A 20,749-nucleotide genomic window follows, 5' to 3' on the forward strand; every position below is an offset into this window, starting at 1 on the left:
ATCGCACTACATCTAAATATTAACCTTTGTGATCTTAATTTCCCCGTTACCCTCTCTCCTTTCCCCCATAGATCCTGAGGAAATATCCTGGAAGTCGAGCCTAGGTGTTAGCTAATCCACTAGCAGACCTGTCAACCAGGCTGGTCCATACATTGAAGACTCCCATTCTGTTCCAACCCTACTATTTCTCTCCTTCCTCCACAGACCCTGCGGATGCCCCTGGGCCTAAAGTATGGGTGTCCGTCAGAGAGCACATGGAAGCTAGCTGTGTCATCCCTGCTCAAGGTGCTGTCCACCGGGCTGCCCGTGGCCCGTCAGCATGCCTCCTCTCGAAAGTTTGACACTATGTGGCCAGAGCTGGCCAATGCCTTCAAAGACTTCCTTTTCACCAAAAGGTAGGTACACCCTTTCTCAAACAGTTCATAAAAAATATGTGGAGCGATTTCTACATATTGCACCTTAAAATGTAATTTATTTTATTTTATTTTTTTGCCGCGCCTGAATGTTCCTCAGATTCTGGGAAACAGGCGTTGATTCAGTATTGACAATGGATGGAGGACTGGGTCTTGATTAGCCATAAAGCTGAAGCTCATTAATTGCGTTTCTGTTTTACAGCACACCTCCAGACAATGTGTCCATCCAGGAGTTCCAGAAGAATGAATCCATTGACGTTGAGGTAAAAACCTGACCGACTGACCACATTTAAACCAATCTTTGAATTGTATTACTGCCTTCATACCTTCCAGTCTCTGAGGTCTGTGTGTGTCCTCTCTCTGAAGGTGGTGCAGTTGATCAGCACAGAGATCTTGCCGTTTGCCATCTTCATCCCCAAAGACTTTGTTGGCCAGATTATGGCCATGCTTAATAAAGGATCCATTCACTCACAGTCCTCCTCATTCACAGGTAAGGACAGAACACCAACTCTTATTCCAGTCCCTTTTGCTTTTCCCCTAACGATATGTTAACATTGTCCAACAGAAGTGTATGGACTCAATGTATAATTTCAACACTTTGGATTTTCCTTTTATTAATGAATCTATAGTTTACAATTTTCGTTAAGGGCTTGTAAGTCAGCATTTCACGGTAAGGTCTACACCTGTTGTATTTGGAGCATGTGACAAATAAAATTTGATTTGATCAAAAACACAGAAAAAACTATTTTCTAGCATCACCTCTGAAACTAAATGTTTTGTACGTTTCTCATTCTAGTTATTTAGTAGATGCTCTTATATCACAGTGACTTACAACAAGGGCATTCAAATAGGTATGACAACCACATATCACAATCTTTGCAAATACAACCATATTTCCCTCCACAGAGGCAGAGGTAGACGTGCGGATGCGGGAGGAGTTCTCCAAAGTGTGTTTTGAGACGCTGCTCCAGTTCTCTTTCAGTAACAAGGTGTCCACGCCCCAGGAAGGCTACATCTCCCGCATGGCCCTCTCCGTGCTCCTCAAGAGGTCCCAAGACGTGTTGAGGCGCTACGTGGACGATGAGAGGCTGAGTGGACGCTGCCCACTGCCCAGGTGAGTCCACTTACATCACTAAAATGATTTCTAGAACAGGGATGGTGAGACCACGACCCCTGTAGTAGACGCACCAAAACGCAGCATATTTGGTGCTTTTATGCACCTTTTTACACAATTTGCATTCAACTTTAACAAGAGTGCTTACACTGGTAAGTACTTCAGCTGAGAACTGGCATCAGTTTCTCCATCCATATTCCTCTAGTCTCATCATTTTTCTTCCCCCTAGTCTCTCTCGTCCTTTCTCTTTCCCCCTTTCTCTTTCGTTCTCTTGGTATTCATACAGTGCCTTCGGAAAGTATTCAGACCCCTTGACTTTTTCCACATTTTGTTAGGTTACAGCCTCATTCTAAAATGGATTAAATATTTTTTCCTCGTCAAAGCAAAAACGTTTTTTTTTTTAAATGTTTGCTAATTTATTAAATAAGCATTTAAAAAAAAAAAAAAAAAACATTTACATAAGTATTCCAACCCTTTATTTAGTATTTTGTTGAAGCACCTTTGGCAGCAATTGTAGCCTCGGGTCTTCTTGGGTATGATGCTACAAGCTTGGCACACCTGTATTTGGGGATTTTCTCCCATTCTTCTCTGCAGATTATCTCAAGCTCTGTCAGGTTGGATGGGGAGAGTTGCTGCACAGCTATTTTCAGGTCTCTCCAGAGATGTTCGATTGGGTTCAAGTCCGGCCTCTTGCCGGGATCACGCAAGGACATTCAGAGACTTGTCCCAAAGCCACTCCTGCATTGTCTTGGCTGTGTGCTTAGTGTCGTTGTCCTATTGGAAGGTGAACTTTTACCCCAGTCTGAGGTCCTGAGCGCTATGGAGCAGGTTTATATCAATGATCTCTCTGTACTTTGCTCTGTTGATCTTTGCCTCGATCCTGACTAGTCTTTCAGTCCCTGCTGCTGAAAAACATTCCCACAGCATGATGCTGCCACCACCATGCTTCACTGTAGGGATGATGCTAGGTTCTCTCTAGACATGATGCTTGGAATTCAGGCCAAAGAGTTTAATCTTGGTTTTCTCAGATCATGTAATCTTGTTTCTCATGGTTTGAGAGTCTTTAGGTACCTTTTGGCAATCTCCAAGCGGGCTGTCATGTGCCTTTTATTGAGAGATAAAAGAGATGGTTGTCCTTCTGGAAGGTTCTCCCATCTCCACAGAGGAACTCTAGATCTCTGTCAGTGACCATCGGGTTCTTGGTCACTTCACTGACCGAGGTACATGGTATTTCTTTTTTTGTTTTTAATACATTTGCAAAGATTTGACATGAGGTATTGTGGAGTTAAAACATTTTTTTTACATGTTTTATCCATTTTAGAATAAGGTTGTAACTTAACAAAATGTGGAAAACATCAAGGGCTCTGAATACATTCCAAAGGCACTGTATGGGGTAGGTGTACTGTCATCCGAGAATGTGTTCTGTGTTTGTTTACCATGGTGGCATAGTGTAACAGTCTTTTCACTGTCTTCCATAGTGGACAGAGGATGAAGCTTGATTGCCAACTTCTCAGGTTAACAGCATAATTACATTTGCATCCTTCAGATACACACCTTTTTTCAAACTGCTTCTGTTCCTTTTCTATGTGTTTTTTTTTTCTCTCTATTACCTGAGAGTATTCCACACGGACTGATACAAATTATATACAGTGAGTATACAAAACATTAGGAATACCTGCTCTTTCCATGACACAGACTGACCAGGTGAATCCAGGTGAAAGCTATGATCCTTTATTGATGTCAATCCACTTCAGTCAGTGTAATTGAAGGGGAGGATACAGGTTACATTTGTAATACTTGAGACATGGATTGTGTATGTGTGCCATTCAGAGGGTGAATGGGCAAGACAAAATATTTACAGTGGGGCAAAAAAGTATTTAGTCAGCCACCAATTGTGCAAGTTCTCCCACTTAAAAAGATGAGAGGCCTGTAATTTTCATCATAGGTACACTTCAACTATGACAGACAAAATGAGGGAAAAAAATCCAGAAAATCACATTGTAGGATTTTTAATGAATTTATTTGCAAATTATGGTGGAAAATAAGTATTTGGTCAATAACAAAAGTTTATCTCAATACTTTGTTATATAGCCTTGGCAATGACAGAGGTCAAATGTTTTCTGTAAGTCTTCACAAGGTTTTCACACACTGTTGCTGGTATTTTGGCCCATTCCTCCATACAGATATCCTCTAGAGCAGTGATGTTTTGGGGCTGTTGCTGGGCAACACGGACTTTCAACTTCCTCCAAAGATTTTCTATGGGGTTGAGATCTGGAGACTGGCTGGGCCACTCCAGGACCTTGAAATGCTTCTTATGAAGCCACTTGTTCGTTGCCCGGGCGGTGTGTTTGGGATCATTGTCATGCTGAAAGACCACGTTTCATCTTCAATGCCCTTGCTGATGGAAGGAGGTTTTCACTCAAAATCTCACGATACATGGCCCCATTTATTCTTTCCTTTACACGGAACAGTCGTCCTGGTCCCTTTGCAGAAAAACAGCCCCAAAGCATGATGTTTCCACCCCCATGCTTCACAGTAGGTATGGTGTTCTTTGGATGCAACTCAGCATTCTTTGTCCTCCAAACACGACGAGTTGAGTTTTTACCAAAAAGTTATATTTTGGTTTCATCTGACCATATGACATTCTCCCAATCTTATTCTGGATCATCCAAATGCTCTCTAGCAAATTTCAGACGGGCCTGGACATGTACTGGCTTAAGCAGGGGGACACGTCTGGCACTGCAGGATTTGAGTCCCTGGCGGCGTAGTGTGTTACTGATGGTAGGCTTTGTTACTTTGGTCCCAGCTCTCTGCAGGTCATTCACTAGGTCCCCCAGTGTGGTTCTGGATTTTTGCTCACCGTTCTTGTGATCATTTTGACCCCACGGGGTGAGATAGCGTGGAGACCCAGATCGAGGGAGATTATCAGTGGTCTTGTATGTCTTCCATTTCCTAATAATTGCTCCCACAGTTGATTTCTTCAAACCAAGCTGCTTACCTATTGCAGATTCAGTCTTCCCTGTCTGTCATAGTTGAAGTGTACCTATGATGAAAATTACAGGCCTCTCATCTTTTTAAGTGGGAGAACTTGCACAATTGGTGGCTGACTAAATACTTTTTTGCCCCACTGTAAGTGTCTTTGAAGGGTATATGGTAGTAGGTGCCAGGCGCATCGGTTTGTGTCAAGAACTGCAACACTGCCTGGTTTTCCGCACTCAACAGTTTCCTGTGTGTATCAAGAATGGTCCACCACCCTAAGGACATCCAGCCAACTTGACACAAGTGTGGGAAGCGTTGGAGTCAACATGGGCCAGCATCCCTGTGGAATGCTTTTGACACCTTGTAGAGTCCATTCCCCGATGAATTGAGGCTGTTCAGAGGGCAAAGGTGGGGGGGTATAACTCAATATTAGGAAGGTATTCGGTATACTCAGTGTATATATTCATGCCTCCAGCTGCAAAAAGGGGTTTTCATTAAAAAAAAATGTTTTACCTATGATTTGAATGTTGGTACTCATTGTATGTCCCCTTGTGTGCTTCTTTTTTTATACACTACTTGAATATGTAAGTATAATTATTCCATTCCTTTTATTTTATTTTTAGGCAACAAGTGACGGAAATCATCTTTGTCTTAAAAGCTATCAGCACTTTGATGGACTCACTTAAAAAGACCCAGCCAGAAAACGGTGAGTAGAAATCAACTACTTAGGAAACACACTGACACTTTCTTTACTATATCGAGCTCCGTTTCCATCCAATAGGCGACAGATTTTCATGCAAATATTCCAAAATCTGCATAAAAACATATGCGCATTTTCCCCCAACTTGTTCAAATCAAATGTTATTTGTCACATGCTTCGTAAACAACAGGTGTAGACTAACAGTGACATGCTTACTTACGGTGGGCCCTTCCCAACAATGCAGGGAGAAAGATAATATGGAAATAGAAAAATAAAACACAATAATAAATCCACAATGATGAACTATAAATTGGCTACCAGTACCAAGTCGATGTACAATGTGACTGAAGTAGATATGCACATATCTAGGAATAAAGTGACTAGGCAACATGAAAGATAACTAACAGTAGTAGCAGCGTATGTGATGAGTCAAAAAAAGTTAGTGAAAAAATGGTAACTATTAGGTTAACTATTTCACTAAATACTACTTTTTGAGGATCTGAGGGCCAGATAGTTTGTCTCCTGGGGGTAAAGAGGTGTTATCGTGCCCTCTTTACAATTGTGTGGGTGGGTATAGACAATGCTAGATCCTTAAGCCTCCAATAGCTTCCAACACTACTCAACAAACTGGATGCAAAGTCTATCACAGTGCCATCCGTTTTGTCACCGAATCCCCATGCACTACCCACCATTGCGACCTGTACGCTCTCGTTGGTTGGCCCTCGCTTCATACTCATCGCCAAACCCACTGGCTACAGGTTATCTACAAGTCTCTGCTAGGTAAAGCCCCGCCTTATCTCAGCTCACTGGTCACCATAGCAGCACCCACTCGTAGCACACGCTCCAGCAGGTATATCTCACTGGTCACCCCCAAAGCCAATTCCTCCTTTGGTCGTCTTTCCTTCCAGTTCTCCGCTGCCAATGACTGGAACGAACTGCAAAAATCTCTGAAGCTGGAGACTCATATCTCCCTCACTAGCTTTAAGCACCAGCTGTGAGAGCAGCTCACAGATCACTGCACCTGTACATAGATGGGCTATCTATCTACCTACCTCATCCCCATACTGTATTTATTTATTTATCTTGCTCCTTTGCACCCCAGTATCTCTACTTGCACATTCATCTTCTGCACATCCTACCATTCCAGTGTTTAATTTGCTATATTGTAATTACTTTGCCACCATGGCCTATTTATTGCCTTAACTCCCTTATCTTACCTCATTTGCACTCACTGTATATAGACTTTGCTTTCTTTGTTCTACTGTATTATTGACTGTATGTTTTTGTTTATTCCATGTGTAACTCTGTGTTGTATTGTGTCGAATTGCTATGCTTTATCTTGGCCAGGTCGCAGTTGCAAATGAGAACTTGTTCTCAACTAGCCTACCTGGTTAAATGAAGGTGAAAGAATAAGCCGTCAGCATGCTTCAGTTCGGCTGGCTCCTAGCTAAACTTGGCTAACCGAACCGAATGAGTGTGTTTGCATGCTTCCTGAAAAGACCTTCGGTTGGAAAACAAGACAAAAGCGCCAATAGTGCTGTTTGTCTATTTTGAGACCCCATAGTCAGAATTAATCTAAGATAGCTCAAGAAATCTGTCATTACAACTACCTATATAAGATGTTTGGTGCAGTATTTTTCAATTAAAACATTTGCATGAAAATGAGTCGTCTCTCTTTGAATGACATCAAAGACTGATCAACAGTATGGATTCTTCACTAATCATCGACGATGGGGCGTAGACTTCGGCTTCGAACTCCGGCTTGTTTCCAGAAAAAATGTGTCCTCGAACAGCAGAAAAACCCCTCACCGAAGTGCAAAACGAACTAAAAATGTCGTCATTTTATACAGTGCATTTGGAAAGAAATCAGACCCCTTCCCTATTTCCACATTTTGTTACGTTACAGCCTTATTCTAAAATTGATTAAATACATGTTTTTCCTCATCAATCAACACACAATACCCCATAATGACAAAGCGGAACATTTTTGCAAAGGTATAAATAAAGTAAATATATCTTTACATAAATATTAAGACCCTTTGCTATGAGACTCGGAAATTTTGCTCAGGTGCATTCTGTTTCCATTGATCATCCTTGAGATATTTCTACAACTTGATTGGAGTCCACCTGTGGTAAATTCAATTGATTGGACATGATTTGGAAAGGCACACACCAGTCTTTATAAGCTCCCACAGTTGACAGTGCATGTCAGGGCAAAAACCAAGCCATGAGGTCAAAGGAATTGTCCGTAGAGCTCCCAGACAGGATTGTGTCAAGACACAGATCTGGGGAAGGATACCAAGACATGTCTGCAGCTTTGAAGGTCCCCAAGAACACAGTGGCCTCCATCATTCTTAAATCGGAGAAGTTTGGAACCACCAAGACACTTCCTAGAGCTGGCAGCCTGGCCAAATTGAGCAATCGGGGGGGATAAGGGAGGTGACCAAGACCCCAATGGTTACTCTGACAGAGCTCTAGAGTTCCTCTGTGGAGATGGGAGAACCTTCCAGAAAGACAACCATCTCTGCAGCACCACCAAAAAGGCACTCTTCAGTAAAAGGCACATGACAGCCCACTTGGAGTTTGCCAAAGGGCACGTAAAGGACTCTCAAACCATGAGAAACAAGATTCTCTGGTCTGATGAAACCAAGATTGAACTCTTTGGCCTGAATGCCAAGCTTCACATCTGGAGGAAACCTGGCACCATCCCTATGGTGAAGCATGGTGGTGGCAGCATCATGCTGTGGGAATGTTTTTCAGCAGCAGGGACTGGGAGATTAGTCAAGATCGAGGGAAAGATGAACGGAGCAAAGTACAGAGAGATCCTTGATGAAAACCTGCTCCAGAGAGCTCAGGACCTCCGACTGGGGCCAAGGTTCACCTTCCAATAGGACAATGACCCTAAGCACACAGCCAAGACGATGCAGGAGTGGCTTCGGGATGTCCTTGAGTGGCCCAGCCAGAGCCCGGACTTGAACCAGATCCGAGAGACCTGAAATAGCTGTGCAGCTGTAAGGATGTAACGTATCAAAATATTGAAAAAGTGAAGGAGTCTGAATACTTTCTGAATGCACTGTATGCATAAACTCTACCGAACTGTTTTTGCTGGGAAGTATGCGGACACCTTTAGTGATTTGTACACCGAGAGAGAAACTTTAAGCTATTGGCCCGTTCCACGACAGCCCGTCGATGTGAATGGGTGCGTGCTCAGCCCTCCGTTTCCCATAGCCCGCGATCAGATCCTTTTTCTTGTTGAGGGAGAGGTTGTTGTCCTGACCTCCTTCCTCCCTGTAGGCTGTCTCATCGTTGCCAGTGATCAGGCCTAACATTGTTGTGTCGTCAGCAACTTAATGATTGTGTTGAAATCGTGCACAGCCACACAGACATGAGTGAAAAGGGAGTACAGGCACGCACCCCTGCGGGCCCCCAGTTGCAGTGGGAGGTGGTCAGTCTAGGTTAGTGATGAGCTTGAAGGGCACTATGGTCTTGAAGACTGAGCTGTAGTCAATGAACAGCATTGTCACATAGGTGTTCCTCTTGTCCATTTGGGAGAAAGCAGTGAGGAGTGCAATAGAGATTTGTCATCTGTGGAACTATTGGAGTGGGTCTAGGGTTTCTGGTATGATGGTGTTGATGTGAGCCATAACCAGCCTTTCAAAGCATTTAATGGCTACAGATGTGAGTGCTATGGGGCGGTAGTCATTTAGCCAGGTTTTTGCCGTTCTTGGGCACAGGGACTATGGTGGTCTGATTTGAAACATGTAGGTATTAGACTGGTTCAGAGAGAGGTTGGGAATGTCAGTGAAGAAACATTCCAGCTGGTCAGCGCATGCTCCGAGTACTCATCCTGGTAATCCGGCTGGGTTTCCCTTTGTAATCCTTGATAGTTTGCAAGCCCTACCACATCCGACAAGCGCTGGTGTAGTAGGATTCGATCTTAGCCCTGTGTTGACGCTTTGCCTGTTTGATGGCTCGTCGGAGGACGTAGCAGGATTTCTTATAAGTGTCTGGATTAGTGTCCCGCTCCTTGAAAGTGTCAGCTCTCGCCTGCAGCTCAGTGCAGATGTTACCAAAAATCCATGGCTTCTGGTTGGTATATGTACCTATGGTCACTGTGGGGACGACGTCGTCAATGCACTTATTAATAAATCCGGTGACTGATGTGGTAAACTCCTCATGCCTTCGGATGAATCCCGGAACATATTCCAGTCGTTGCTAGCGAAACAGTACTGTAGTTTAGCATTCGCTTCATCGGACCACATGTTAGCTTTGTATGTGTTTCTGTGTGTGGAGTAAAGGTGTTTTGGAGTAAAAGATGTCACATGTGCCTCTAGTTGCGCAGGTGACAGGCTGGTAGAAATGAGGTAAAATGGATTTCAGTTTCCCTCATTAAAACCCCCGGCCAATAGGAGCGCCGCCTCAGGATCAGCATTTTCTTGTTTGCTTATGGCCCTATACAGCACGTTGACTGCGGTCTTAGTGCCAGTATCAGTTTGTGGTAGTAAATAGACAGCTACAAAAATAGTAAATACACTGCTCAAAAAAATAAAGGGAACACTAAAATAAAACATCCTAAGTCTGAATGAATGAAATATTCTTAGTAAATACTTTTTTCTTTACATAGTTGAATGTGCTGACAACAAAATCACACAAAAGTTATCAATAGAAATCAATTTTATCAACCCATGGAGGTCTGGATTTGGAGTCACACTCAAAATTATATTGGAAAATCACACTACAGGCTGATCCAACTTTGATGTAATGTCCTTAAAACAAGTCAAAATGAGGCTCAGTAGTGTGTGCGACCTCCACATGCCTATATGACCTCCCTACAACGCCTGAGCATGCTCCTAATGAGGTGGCAGATGGTCTCCTGAGGGATCTCCTCCCAGACCTGGACTAAAGCATCCGCCAACTCCTGGACAGTCTGTGGTGCAACGTGGCGTTGGTGGATGGAGCGAGACATGATGTCCCAGATGTGTTCAATTGGATTCAGGTCTGGGGAACGGGCGGGCCAGTCCATAGCATCAATGCCTTCCTCTTGCAGGAACTGCTGACACACTACAGCCACATGAGGTCTAGCATTGTCTTGCATTTGGAGGAACCCAGGGCCAACCGCACCAGCATATGGTCTCACAAGGGGTCTGAGGATCTCATCTCGGTACCTAATGGCAGTCAGGCTACCTCTGGCGAGCACATGGAGGGCTGTGCGGCCCCCCAAAGAAATGCCACCCCACACCATGACTGACCCACCGCCAAACCGGTCATGCTGGAGGATGTTGCAGGCAGCAGAACGTTCTCCATGGCGTTTGAGCAGACACATGCACATTTGTGGCCTGCTGGAGGTCATTTTGCAGGGCTCTGGCAGTGCTCCTCCTGCTCCTACTTGCACAAAGGCGGCGGTAGCGGTCCTGCTGCTGGGTTGTTGCACTCCTATGGCCTCCTCCACGTCTCCTGATGTACTGGCCTGTCTCCTGGTAGCGCCTCCATGCTCTGGACACTATGCTGACAGACACAGCAAACCTTCTTGCCACAGCTCGCATTGATGTGCCATCCTGAAGTAGCTACACTACCTGAGCCACTTGTGTGGGTTGTAGACTCATGCTACCACTAGAGTGAAAGCACCGCCAGCATTCAAAAGTGACCAAAACATCAGCCAGGAAGCATAGGAACTGAGAAGTGGTCTGTGGTCACCACCTGCAGAACCACTCCTTTATTGGGGTGTCTTGCTAATTGCCTATAATTTCCACCTGTTGTCTATTCCATTTGCACAACAGCATGTATTGTCAATCAGTGTTGCTACCTAAGTGGACAGTTTGATTTCACAGAAGTGTGATTGACTTGGAGTTACATTGTGTTGTTTAAGTGTTCCCTTTATTTTTTTGAGCAGTGTAGTATGGTCTACAGTTTAACATGAGTCTGAAGACTTCCTTAATATTAGAGATTGCGCACTAGCTGCTAAGACACCCCTGCCCTTGAGCTTACTCGACGCTGCCGTTCTGTCTTGCTGATGCATATAAAGCCCAGCTAGATGTGGTTGAACAAGAACAATATACAACTCTACAGTTCTTATGTTGCTGATCAAATTCTGTGCATTTAATGCACATAAAAACACTTTTGCGGTTAAATTTCCATGTACCGAATAATAAAGAATACAAGTTAAATGGGTTTCCATCACATTTTCAACTCTACTGATGGTTTTGTAAAAATGAAATTATTATTTAGGGAATGTGCCCACTCTGGTCTTGGCACATGTACACTTGCCAACAGCTGGCAGATACAGTGTGGGTAGGTTTGCCTACATGATGAGATTATTATGGACAAAAGAGGGAGATTATTTTTCAAACAGTAGCCAAGCATCGATCATCATGTCACCAGAATAAGACCCTCAATATTTATTGGAAGGAGCATCAAGCTCATCGTGCACTTTTACCACCCGTTGAAGTTCATCATACCTTATTTAATCTGTAGCCTAATAAATTGCATGCTTTCCTGAGTCGTACTCGGACGACCACACGAGATGTCATTGCGTGACTTCCAAGTTTACTTTCGATGTGATGGTTATTATATAAATATTTGCAGATAAAGATGATTCCACCACCATTTTTTCACATAATTAATTTTACAGACACATAAAGATCCCGCCTTGTCTAGCGTATTTAGTTTTGTCGACATTTGGAAAGTTTGCCTGTCGTGAAATGTTTTATCCGAAATGTACTTTAATCACATAATAAGGTTGGATGGAAACCTGGTTTCAATCATTATTAATTTGTGTCACAGTACAATGGGGAATGTTTGCAAATGCAATTTATATCTGATTTGTGTGTACCCTGTTAGGTCAATTTACAATGTTTGATTTTTGGAATCAGAGGCAAAAGTAAGGCATTCAAAGTGCCCTTGAGGTTGTTTATAACCTCATTTATCCAGACAAAAAGTCATTTATATTTCCCTCTGGCTTTCCATAAAAATAATGATTTATTTAATTGCTTTCTCTCTCATCTGTCTCTGTGGCTCTCTCCTTTTCCCCTCCTCTCCCTTCCTTCTCCCTCTGCGTCTTCTTCCCTTTCCTCTTCTCCTCTGCCATCCTCTCCATTCCACTCCTCCTCTGCCATCCTCTCCATTCCACTCCTCCCGTCTTCTCCTCTGCCCTCCTCTTCTCTCCTTGTCTTCTCTCTCCTCTGCCCTCCTTCCTCTCCTATCCCCACATTGCATCACTTCTGCCTTTCTCTTTCCCCACCGCATTCCATGCCGTGTGTGTGTGTCCTACAGTGGACGGGACCACGTGGGCCCAGGTCATTGCACTGTATCCTACCCTGGTGGAGTGCATCACCTGCTCCTCCTCTGAGGTCAGCTCAGCGCTCAAGGAGGCCATGGGGCCCTTCAAAGACTTTATGCAGCCCCCTGTCTCCAGAGTACAAAACGGAGAGTCCTGACTGTTCCAACCCCTTTTTATAATGAAGGAATTCATAATGAATGTGTCCTCCTGAGACCCAAACACACACTTCTTCACACAAGTGGATGGAAGGATAGACGGACGGACTCTTTTACTTCATATGAGCCCATCTAACAGACAGTAACCAGTGGCAACTGAGCTCCCCCGGCAACTGCTCGGTCCACAACGACAACTCTGACTTGCTACACACGACATCATCAATGTATGCTTCTAATACACGCTGGTTGATACCACCTCTCATTCTGACTGGCTGGACTTGTGTATTAACTGCTACAGTAAAACAATTGCAGTGTTTTCGTTTGTTTTATTTTGATTTCTTGAATAGTCGATGTACAGTGTGTGGTTAGTGTTGATGTAATTAAGAAAAAACTAAAAGTACTGGGGCTATATGGACCTTTAAAAAGATTGAGGGGGGGAAAGATGATTACCTTTTGTGAAGTTTTTAACATCTAGGATTTTATTCCAAATCTTACTGTAACATTCCATGTCATCTTTTAGCTGACCTGAGAAGGGTACCTGTCTGTATAAAATAAATGGGAGAGTTCTACAAACAATTAAATGATTTCTGTTTGTGCCTCAGTGATGTCCTGTCCTTAACCCTGTAATTGACTTGTATGTTGCTCTGTGTCATTTTCTTAAGCATCTGAGATTGTGGCAGAGCTTGCTGACTTGAGTGTAGAAAATACATTTCCCACAATCCTAAACGACTAACCTCCTGAATCATTTTTCGGGAAATGACATATCAGGGGAATTCTGATGAATGAGTGTCATGGCCATAGCATAAGGACTAAGAATACTAGAAGGTCAGGGAGATGGTCATCCATGGTTTGCCAGTGATGTGATAAGATATTGTGTAAAATAATTCATATGAAAAATATATCTGCACAGTATGTTTGTTAGCTAGCGAGTCAGACAGTTTTAGGAATAATTCCATAATTAGAAATATCAACTGCAAATATGCCTACATTTCATTCAAACAATGATGTCAATCTACAGCCATACACTGGCTCAAATCAGTTGTCTAAGCCCTATCACCAAGTTGTAAATGCAACAAGTCCTGATATTGTATCATATAACACTCAACGCTTTCCAAGAAAGACCATAAAATGTTACGTGTTTTGTTTACCATATTTTAGAATCTTTTTACAGAAAATGTGTATACAACCTGTATAAACTGTATTTATAGTTATATGACAATATTTTAGGTTAACAATTCTATTACACATTTTTTTAATATTACTTTTATTTTTCTGCCTAAGTAAATCAGGATTGTGCCTCTACTGCCTTCATTCCAATGAGACTGGTTTGAATTTCTCCCTAACCAATATGGCTGCCATTTTCAGTCCTTTCTGGAACTTTGAGGGTTTTTGACAAATCCCCTCTAGTAATTTAATAGTATAATGCTATGTATAAAACTGCACATTTTCTCTGTTCCCCGAGCCAAAAACAATAAGATATCCCTTCTGGAATGTAGCCATATTATCGTGCAACGCAATAATTATATTTGGTTGCGACCATGTACCTTCTTCACGGTAACAGTCGCGCAAGGCTTGTGAAGTCTTCCATTCTTGCGACAAACTGGATCTTGAGGTTAGGTCATATGAGGGAAACGACCGCAGGTTGTCTGGTGCACAGGGGAAAGGGGAGGAGTAGACTGGGGGAGGTCTTGGGCGGGGTTTCCCCTCATATTTCAACTCTGCCCATGATACGACCGTCTGCTCACTGCTCAGGAGATCAGATGAACATAACCAGCCCCAAGCGCCTGGAACCTTACGTATAAGGTCGGAATTATAGAAGAAAAATGTATTCGTTATAATTGGCAGTTGTGATTTCTGCTATTTCAGTGTGTTTCTATCGGCATTTGACCATGTACTGGCTGAGGTAGTAGTTTGTGCTGTTGGTTGGGTTATGACATTTCCCGCTATGGAGATGACTGCGCAAGCTACTGCCTTGCCAGTGCTGGTATTCGACTTCAAGCCGAGGATTTTCCTGTTTTTTTGCTTTAAAAGGTAAATCTAAATATATGATGTTAATGTTAGAACAGCTACGTTGTTACAATGGAGCTGTGAAAGTAGTCTAGCCGCTGTATTGTTACATTGTTGCAACATTCCTTCCGTTTTGTCTTGGCTATGAAGGTTCCAGAAGTGGCAGCAGTTATGGTTTTTAACTCAAATAAAATGCTATTCAAGGGGGGAAAGCTGCCTGTGTGTAATTTCGAGCATTTCACATTTCATCGATTTTTTTATTTATTTATTTTTATTTGGTTGCATTTTTAAAATGTGATATTATCTAGGCTGCCATGAATGCTTTTCCTGCAAAAATAGACTCATTTTCAATAAAGGTTGATTGTACACCAGGGATAAAAATGTGAAGCAAAGAAGTATTTTTATATATACAGCTATTTGGTTTTACCCTTAGGCAAAGTGCTGCGTCTCTCTTCAATCTGGAAAGCATGTATGATGGGTGATGGATAGTGCTGTTGCTATGAAGAGAGAGCGAGTTGTGACGTGGCTCCTCTACTGCCCACTGGTAAACTGGCCTGCTACAGCCTACAGACAGCCAGTCAGGCTAGGTATATGGCTAACCATGACGTCCTTTGTTGATGTTTAGCATACGTTAAGTCACTGGTGAGTGGTAGCTATACTCCAACACGTGACACCTTATTGTACGTAAACGTCTAAAGGCAGTTGGCCAATTTTAGCCAAGGCACGTTGATAGAAAAATGTGCAGCGTTATATGGTGTTGTTCCTTTGGCACAACTGACTGACCTCGTAGTCTGATGACTCAATTAAATCATCATCAAATGTGCGACAGACAGACACAGTATGTAAACTACTGTACAGAGAACTTACACATGATCCAGCTTGCTAATGCTGCTCAGCACACGGCTTTACCGTGTGTCTCTAAACTGAGCTGTGACTGTCTGGCTGGCTGCAGTTTACTGATATGGGTCATGCATTGTGAGTTACCCTTTTAAACCCTAACTGAGATAGCTAGCTGCCGGCCAACTGTACACAGTATCATCTGCCTGCGTCCCTGAAACTGCAGGAGATCAGAGCTGCCAGTCTCAGCCGAGACCGTGGCTGTGTGAAATGGTACCCTATTCCCTATATAGTGCACTACTTTTGACCAAATCCCAATGAATGGGTCATGGTCAAAAGTAGTGCACCATATAGGGTGCCAGACAGACTGTTTTGCTCTGTGAAGCTGCTGTGCTGACTGAAGATCCTACTACACTTGACCTTCCTACACTGACAAGCTGCAATATTTACCTGGGCAGGTTTATGCAACTTGGGGCAATTTTTTTTCACACCAGCACCTTTTTAGTATTGGGGCTTTGGAAGGGTAGTGTGTGGAGAATACAGTATTCTGCAGGGCCATGACTGGCTGCCTCCCTTTGCCCATTTCTGTCCCTTCATGATCCCAGATGATGTCGTCCCCTTAAGAGGTAACAACAACTATATTGAACACTCATTTACTTGTCTTGACTTAAGTAACCCTTAGTTTCCATCTCTTTTGCGTACACTGGCTGAGCTGGCTGCACCATCCCCATCAGTACTGATATAACATGGAAGAAGTGAGAGCAGACTTTCCCCTTGTCCTGAGTGTCTCACAGATGGTACAGTGAGTGAAGGAGCAGTCAGAAAGAGGCAGTGCGGATAGCTATATGGTAATGTAGGAGTTATGGCTGATAGCCTCTCTAGCTCGGCCTATCCAGACCCAGTCATCCATCTTGTGTGGAGGTTCCCATTTGAGTCGGGCTGCAGATAAATCAGCTTCAGGCCGTTCAGGCCCCCAGGCAGTAAATTAGAGCCACTTCCCGGTGGAACATCAGCCTGCTCCCTCCGATGATTATCGTCACAGCTGCATCCTGGAACGGATCCGGCTGCTGCAGCCTCCACTGCCGCACCTTCCTCTGTCGGACCGGACCATCTGCCTCTGGGTGTGAACTACACACCCCACATGCCTTTACATTGCACAACACTAACACTAGTCAATGGGAAGTAACACCAGTCAACTAAAAATGTTTCCTAAGACATGTCCATATGGACTGTTCCTCTCAAAGCACCAAAATAACAAGGGTTACACATAGACAACAGGAAAAGCCGTGGCGGCAATTCAAGAAATATGTGAAGTCTATCATTTTTTAAACTTTGTTGTAAGCTGTAGTTCCTTTCTGGCCTCGTAGCTGATTCTGCAGGTCGAGGCAGTGGTTTCATGCCTTCACCAGAGTATAGTGCTACATCAACACTGGTACTGTAACTCATGTCATTTGCAGTGCATCATTACCACTTACAAGGGGGATGCTGGTTTTCCCAGCTGCTAATCCCTCCGCTAGGTCGTGAACCTGTAGTGTGTAGCGTTGACTTACAGCACAAACCCAAGTGGACGTAATGATATAGTGCATCTCTCCTGAACAAAAATATAAACGCAAGATGGAACGCATTATCCCATGTTTCGTGAGCTGAAGTAAAAGATCTCAGACATTTTCCATACGCACAAAGAGCTTATTTCACTCAAATGTGCATAATTTGTTAACATCCATGTGAGTGAGCATTTGATCCTTTGTCAAGATAATTTATCCATCTGATAGGTGTGGCATATCAAGAAGCTGATTAAATAGCATGGTCATTACACAAATGCACCTTGTGCTGGGGACAATAAAAGGCCACTCTAAAATATACAGTTTTGTCACACAACACAATTCCAGAGATGTCTCAAGTTTTGAGGGAGCATGCAATTGGCATGCTGACTGCAGGAATGTCCACCAGAGCTGTTGCCAGATAGTTAAGGTTCATTTCGCTACCATAAGCTGCCTTCAACTTCATTTTAGAGAATTTGGCAGTACATCCCACCAGCCTCACAACCGCAGACCACATGTAATCACGCCAGCCCAGGACCTCCACATCCAGCTTCTTCACCTGCAGGATCGTTTGCGGGGGGTTCTGAGGAGTATTTCTGTCTGTAATAAATGCTTTTTGTGGGGAAAAATGTATTCTGATTGGCTGGGTCTGGCTCCCAAGTGGATACGCCTCTGCCCAGTCATGTGAAATCCATAGATTATTAGGGCCTAATGAATTTATTTCAATTGACTGGTTTCCTTATATGAACAGTAATGCAGCAAAATCTTTGAAATTGTTGCATGTTGCATTTTTGTTCAGTATAATAACTCAGTGAAACGATAAGGAACTGTAAACACAGTCTATCTACTCTTACTAAATGATTCTGCTCATAGCTCACAGCTCACATGCCTTACATGTGAAACATTTGGTCCTTTACACCAACTCTGCTCCTATTTCCCTTTAGCTTTCCTCTCAATATCTACCCAGTTTCCCTATACAGTCATTGATCCAGTTATTGGTGGTAAAGGTGCTTACTGTTTGTATCTCTACCTCATCGTATTCACAGTGGCAGGCAGGGATGATGAGTATGGGCCCTTGTCTTGCCCAGTCAGCTAACTACTACCTTGGTTACTTCTGTCCTCTGCTTCGGTGCCATGTGATGACCTTGGAAAAAACAACCCACCCACAGACAGGGCTGACTAACTGTGTCATCGCTGCCTTACAATCTGGACCACACACATACGCGTGGGGAGAGTAGGAGTGGACTGCCAGATCAATGCTGGCCTGACTATGGGAATTGGTGGGAATTTGTGGAGTAAGGGTTGTATGGACCAGATGGCTCTCAGACTCCTGCAGAGGGCCTGGGAGTGTCAGACACAGCACTTTGAGATCCACTACAGATTGCGTGTGTTCGCGTTGGAGCATGTGTGCGTGTATACGTGGGTGGATGGGTGTGTGTTTCTTTTAATCACTGGCCAGATAAGACTTCTGGAACATACAGTTATGCAGTGAGTTAGTTCCACAAGAACAATACTGTTATAGTAATGGTCACTGGTGGTCCATAAACCCTCACTACTCTCCACAACCTCATTCAATATGATTCCACTAATCAAACATGAATTTACTCAGAAACAAGATGGCAGCTAGCAGTGAATTAAGTGTATGCTTTCTCAAAAAATGAATGATGTGTTTGATAATACAATATTTAGAGGGTTAAAGATCCATTATGATAGGCTGCCTCAACATTCCAGAACATTTCCTGGAGTGTTCAGTTCTGAATAAGACTCAAATAATTCTCACACAGACCTCACCAGCCAGGTGGAAAACTTGCAGTTCAGCAAGGCTGACTAATTGGTCTAAAGTCTAAACTATTCCATCTACGAACTTCAGGTGTGGTAAGACTCCTTTCTCTTATTGCCACACTCTCTTCAATCCTGTATTAGGCTGCATTTACACAGAGCCCAATTCAAATATTTTTCCACTCATTAGTCTTGACCAATCACATCAGATCTTTTCACATCAGATATTTTTCAGAGCTAATCTGATTGGTGAAACAAAAACTGAATTGGGCTGCCTGTGTAAGAGTACAACTTGGCTTGTTCTCTGGAATACAAAGCAGAATTTTCTGAATCAGTGGAATCCATCCGAATTGAATATTAAATTCATCTCAAATGCAGTTGGACTCAAGTACATTTCCCATTTATGAATATTGACATATGAGGAACTTTACTTTCAGACAGGGCAAGGACATAATATTATAATCTTTCTCTCTGTGGTGTAGTATGCTCAGACAATACGCTTTATAAAGCTCAAAATGTATGTACACTGAACAAAAATATGAACACAACATATAAAGTGTTGGTTGCATGTTTTATAAACTGAAATAAAAGATCCCATAAATGTGCCAAATGCACAAAAAACATATTTCTCTCAAATGTTGTGCATAAATTAGTTTACATCCCTGTTAGTGAGCATTTATCCTTTACCTAGATAATCCATCCACCTGGCAGGTGTGGCATAAGAAGCTGATTAAACAGCATGATCATCACACAGGTGCACCTTATGGTGGGGACAAAAGGCCACTCTAAAATGTGAGGTTTTTTCACACAACACAATGCCACAGATATATCAAGTGGAGGGAGTGGGCAATTTGCATGCTGACTGAAGGAATGTCTACTAGAGCTGTTGCCAAAGAATTTGTTACTTTCTCTACCATAAGCCGCCACCAATGTAATTTTACAGAATTTGGCAGTATGTCCAACCGGTCTCACAACCACAGACCACGTGCATCGTGTTATGTGGGCGAGCGGTGCCCCATGATGGCTGTGGGATTATGGTATGGGCAGGCATAAGCTATGGACAACGAACACAATTGCATTTTATCAATGGCAATTTGAATGCACTGAGATACTGTGACGAGATCCTGAGGCCCATTGTCATACTATTTATCCGCCGCCATCACCTCCTGTTTCAGCATGATCATGCACGGCCCCATGTCGCAAGGATCTGTAAACAATTCCTGGAAGCTGAAAAAGTCCCAGTTCTTCCATGGCCTGCATACTCACCAGACATATCACCCATTGAGCATGTTTGGGATGTTCTGGATCAACGTCTACGGAAGCGTGTTCCATTTCCAACAATATCCAGCAACTTCGCACAGCCATTTTAGAGGAGTGGAACAACATTCCACGGGCCACAATCAACAGCCTCAACTCTTTGAGAAGGTGTGTCGCACTACATGAGGGACATGGTGGGCACAACAGATACTGACTGGTTTTCTGATCACACCCCTTCATTTTTTACTTTTTAAAGTATCTTCGATCAACAGATATATCTGTATTGCCGGTCATGTGAAATCCATAGATAGGGCAGAATTCATTTATTTCAAATGCCCGATTTCCATATATGAACTGTAACTCAGTAAGTCTTTGAAATTGTTGCATGTTGCGTTTATATTTTTGTTCGGTATAGACATTGACAAAAATATATTACATACAAACCCGAAGGTGTGGACAGTTGCATGGGTATCATTCGATCACCCAGTCTCTCACAAGCCTTCCTTTCTCCCTCGCAGAAGCTTCATCTGCCAGTTGGGGATTTGTTCTAACTGATCGGCCTACCCCTCACCCTATGGGACTCTGACAGGGAGTTGAGTATCATGGCACTGTCACAATGGGTGCACTGAGGGCACAGACACACCAGGGTGCCCCTGCAAAGCTGCTCTAGTTCCCTGGCTGTGTGTGATTG

At 43.3% G+C, this 20,749-nt stretch overlaps 1 protein-coding gene across 1 annotated transcript in view; it reads left to right on the forward strand.

Annotated features, from left to right (window-relative positions):
- LOC135556570 (protein MON2 homolog) overlaps nt 1-13,238 on the forward strand; it is a 58,571-nt gene extending 45,333 nt beyond the window's left edge. The window contains exons 30-35 of the mRNA XM_064989876.1: nt 205-395; nt 616-676; nt 780-903; nt 1,320-1,527; nt 5,130-5,212; nt 12,476-13,238. Coding sequence (XP_064845948.1) covers nt 205-395; nt 616-676; nt 780-903; nt 1,320-1,527; nt 5,130-5,212; nt 12,476-12,639 — 831 coding nt within the window. The 3' untranslated portion in view covers nt 12,640-13,238. The remainder of the gene's footprint in view (nt 1-204; nt 396-615; nt 677-779; nt 904-1,319; nt 1,528-5,129; nt 5,213-12,475) is intronic.
- Nucleotides 13,239-20,749: the final 7,511 nt, after the last annotated feature.

The sequence above is a fragment of the Oncorhynchus masou genome, chromosome 15 (assembly GCF_036934945.1).
Source record: "Oncorhynchus masou masou isolate Uvic2021 chromosome 15, UVic_Omas_1.1, whole genome shotgun sequence".
Lineage (NCBI taxonomy): Eukaryota > Metazoa > Chordata > Actinopteri > Salmoniformes > Salmonidae > Oncorhynchus > Oncorhynchus masou.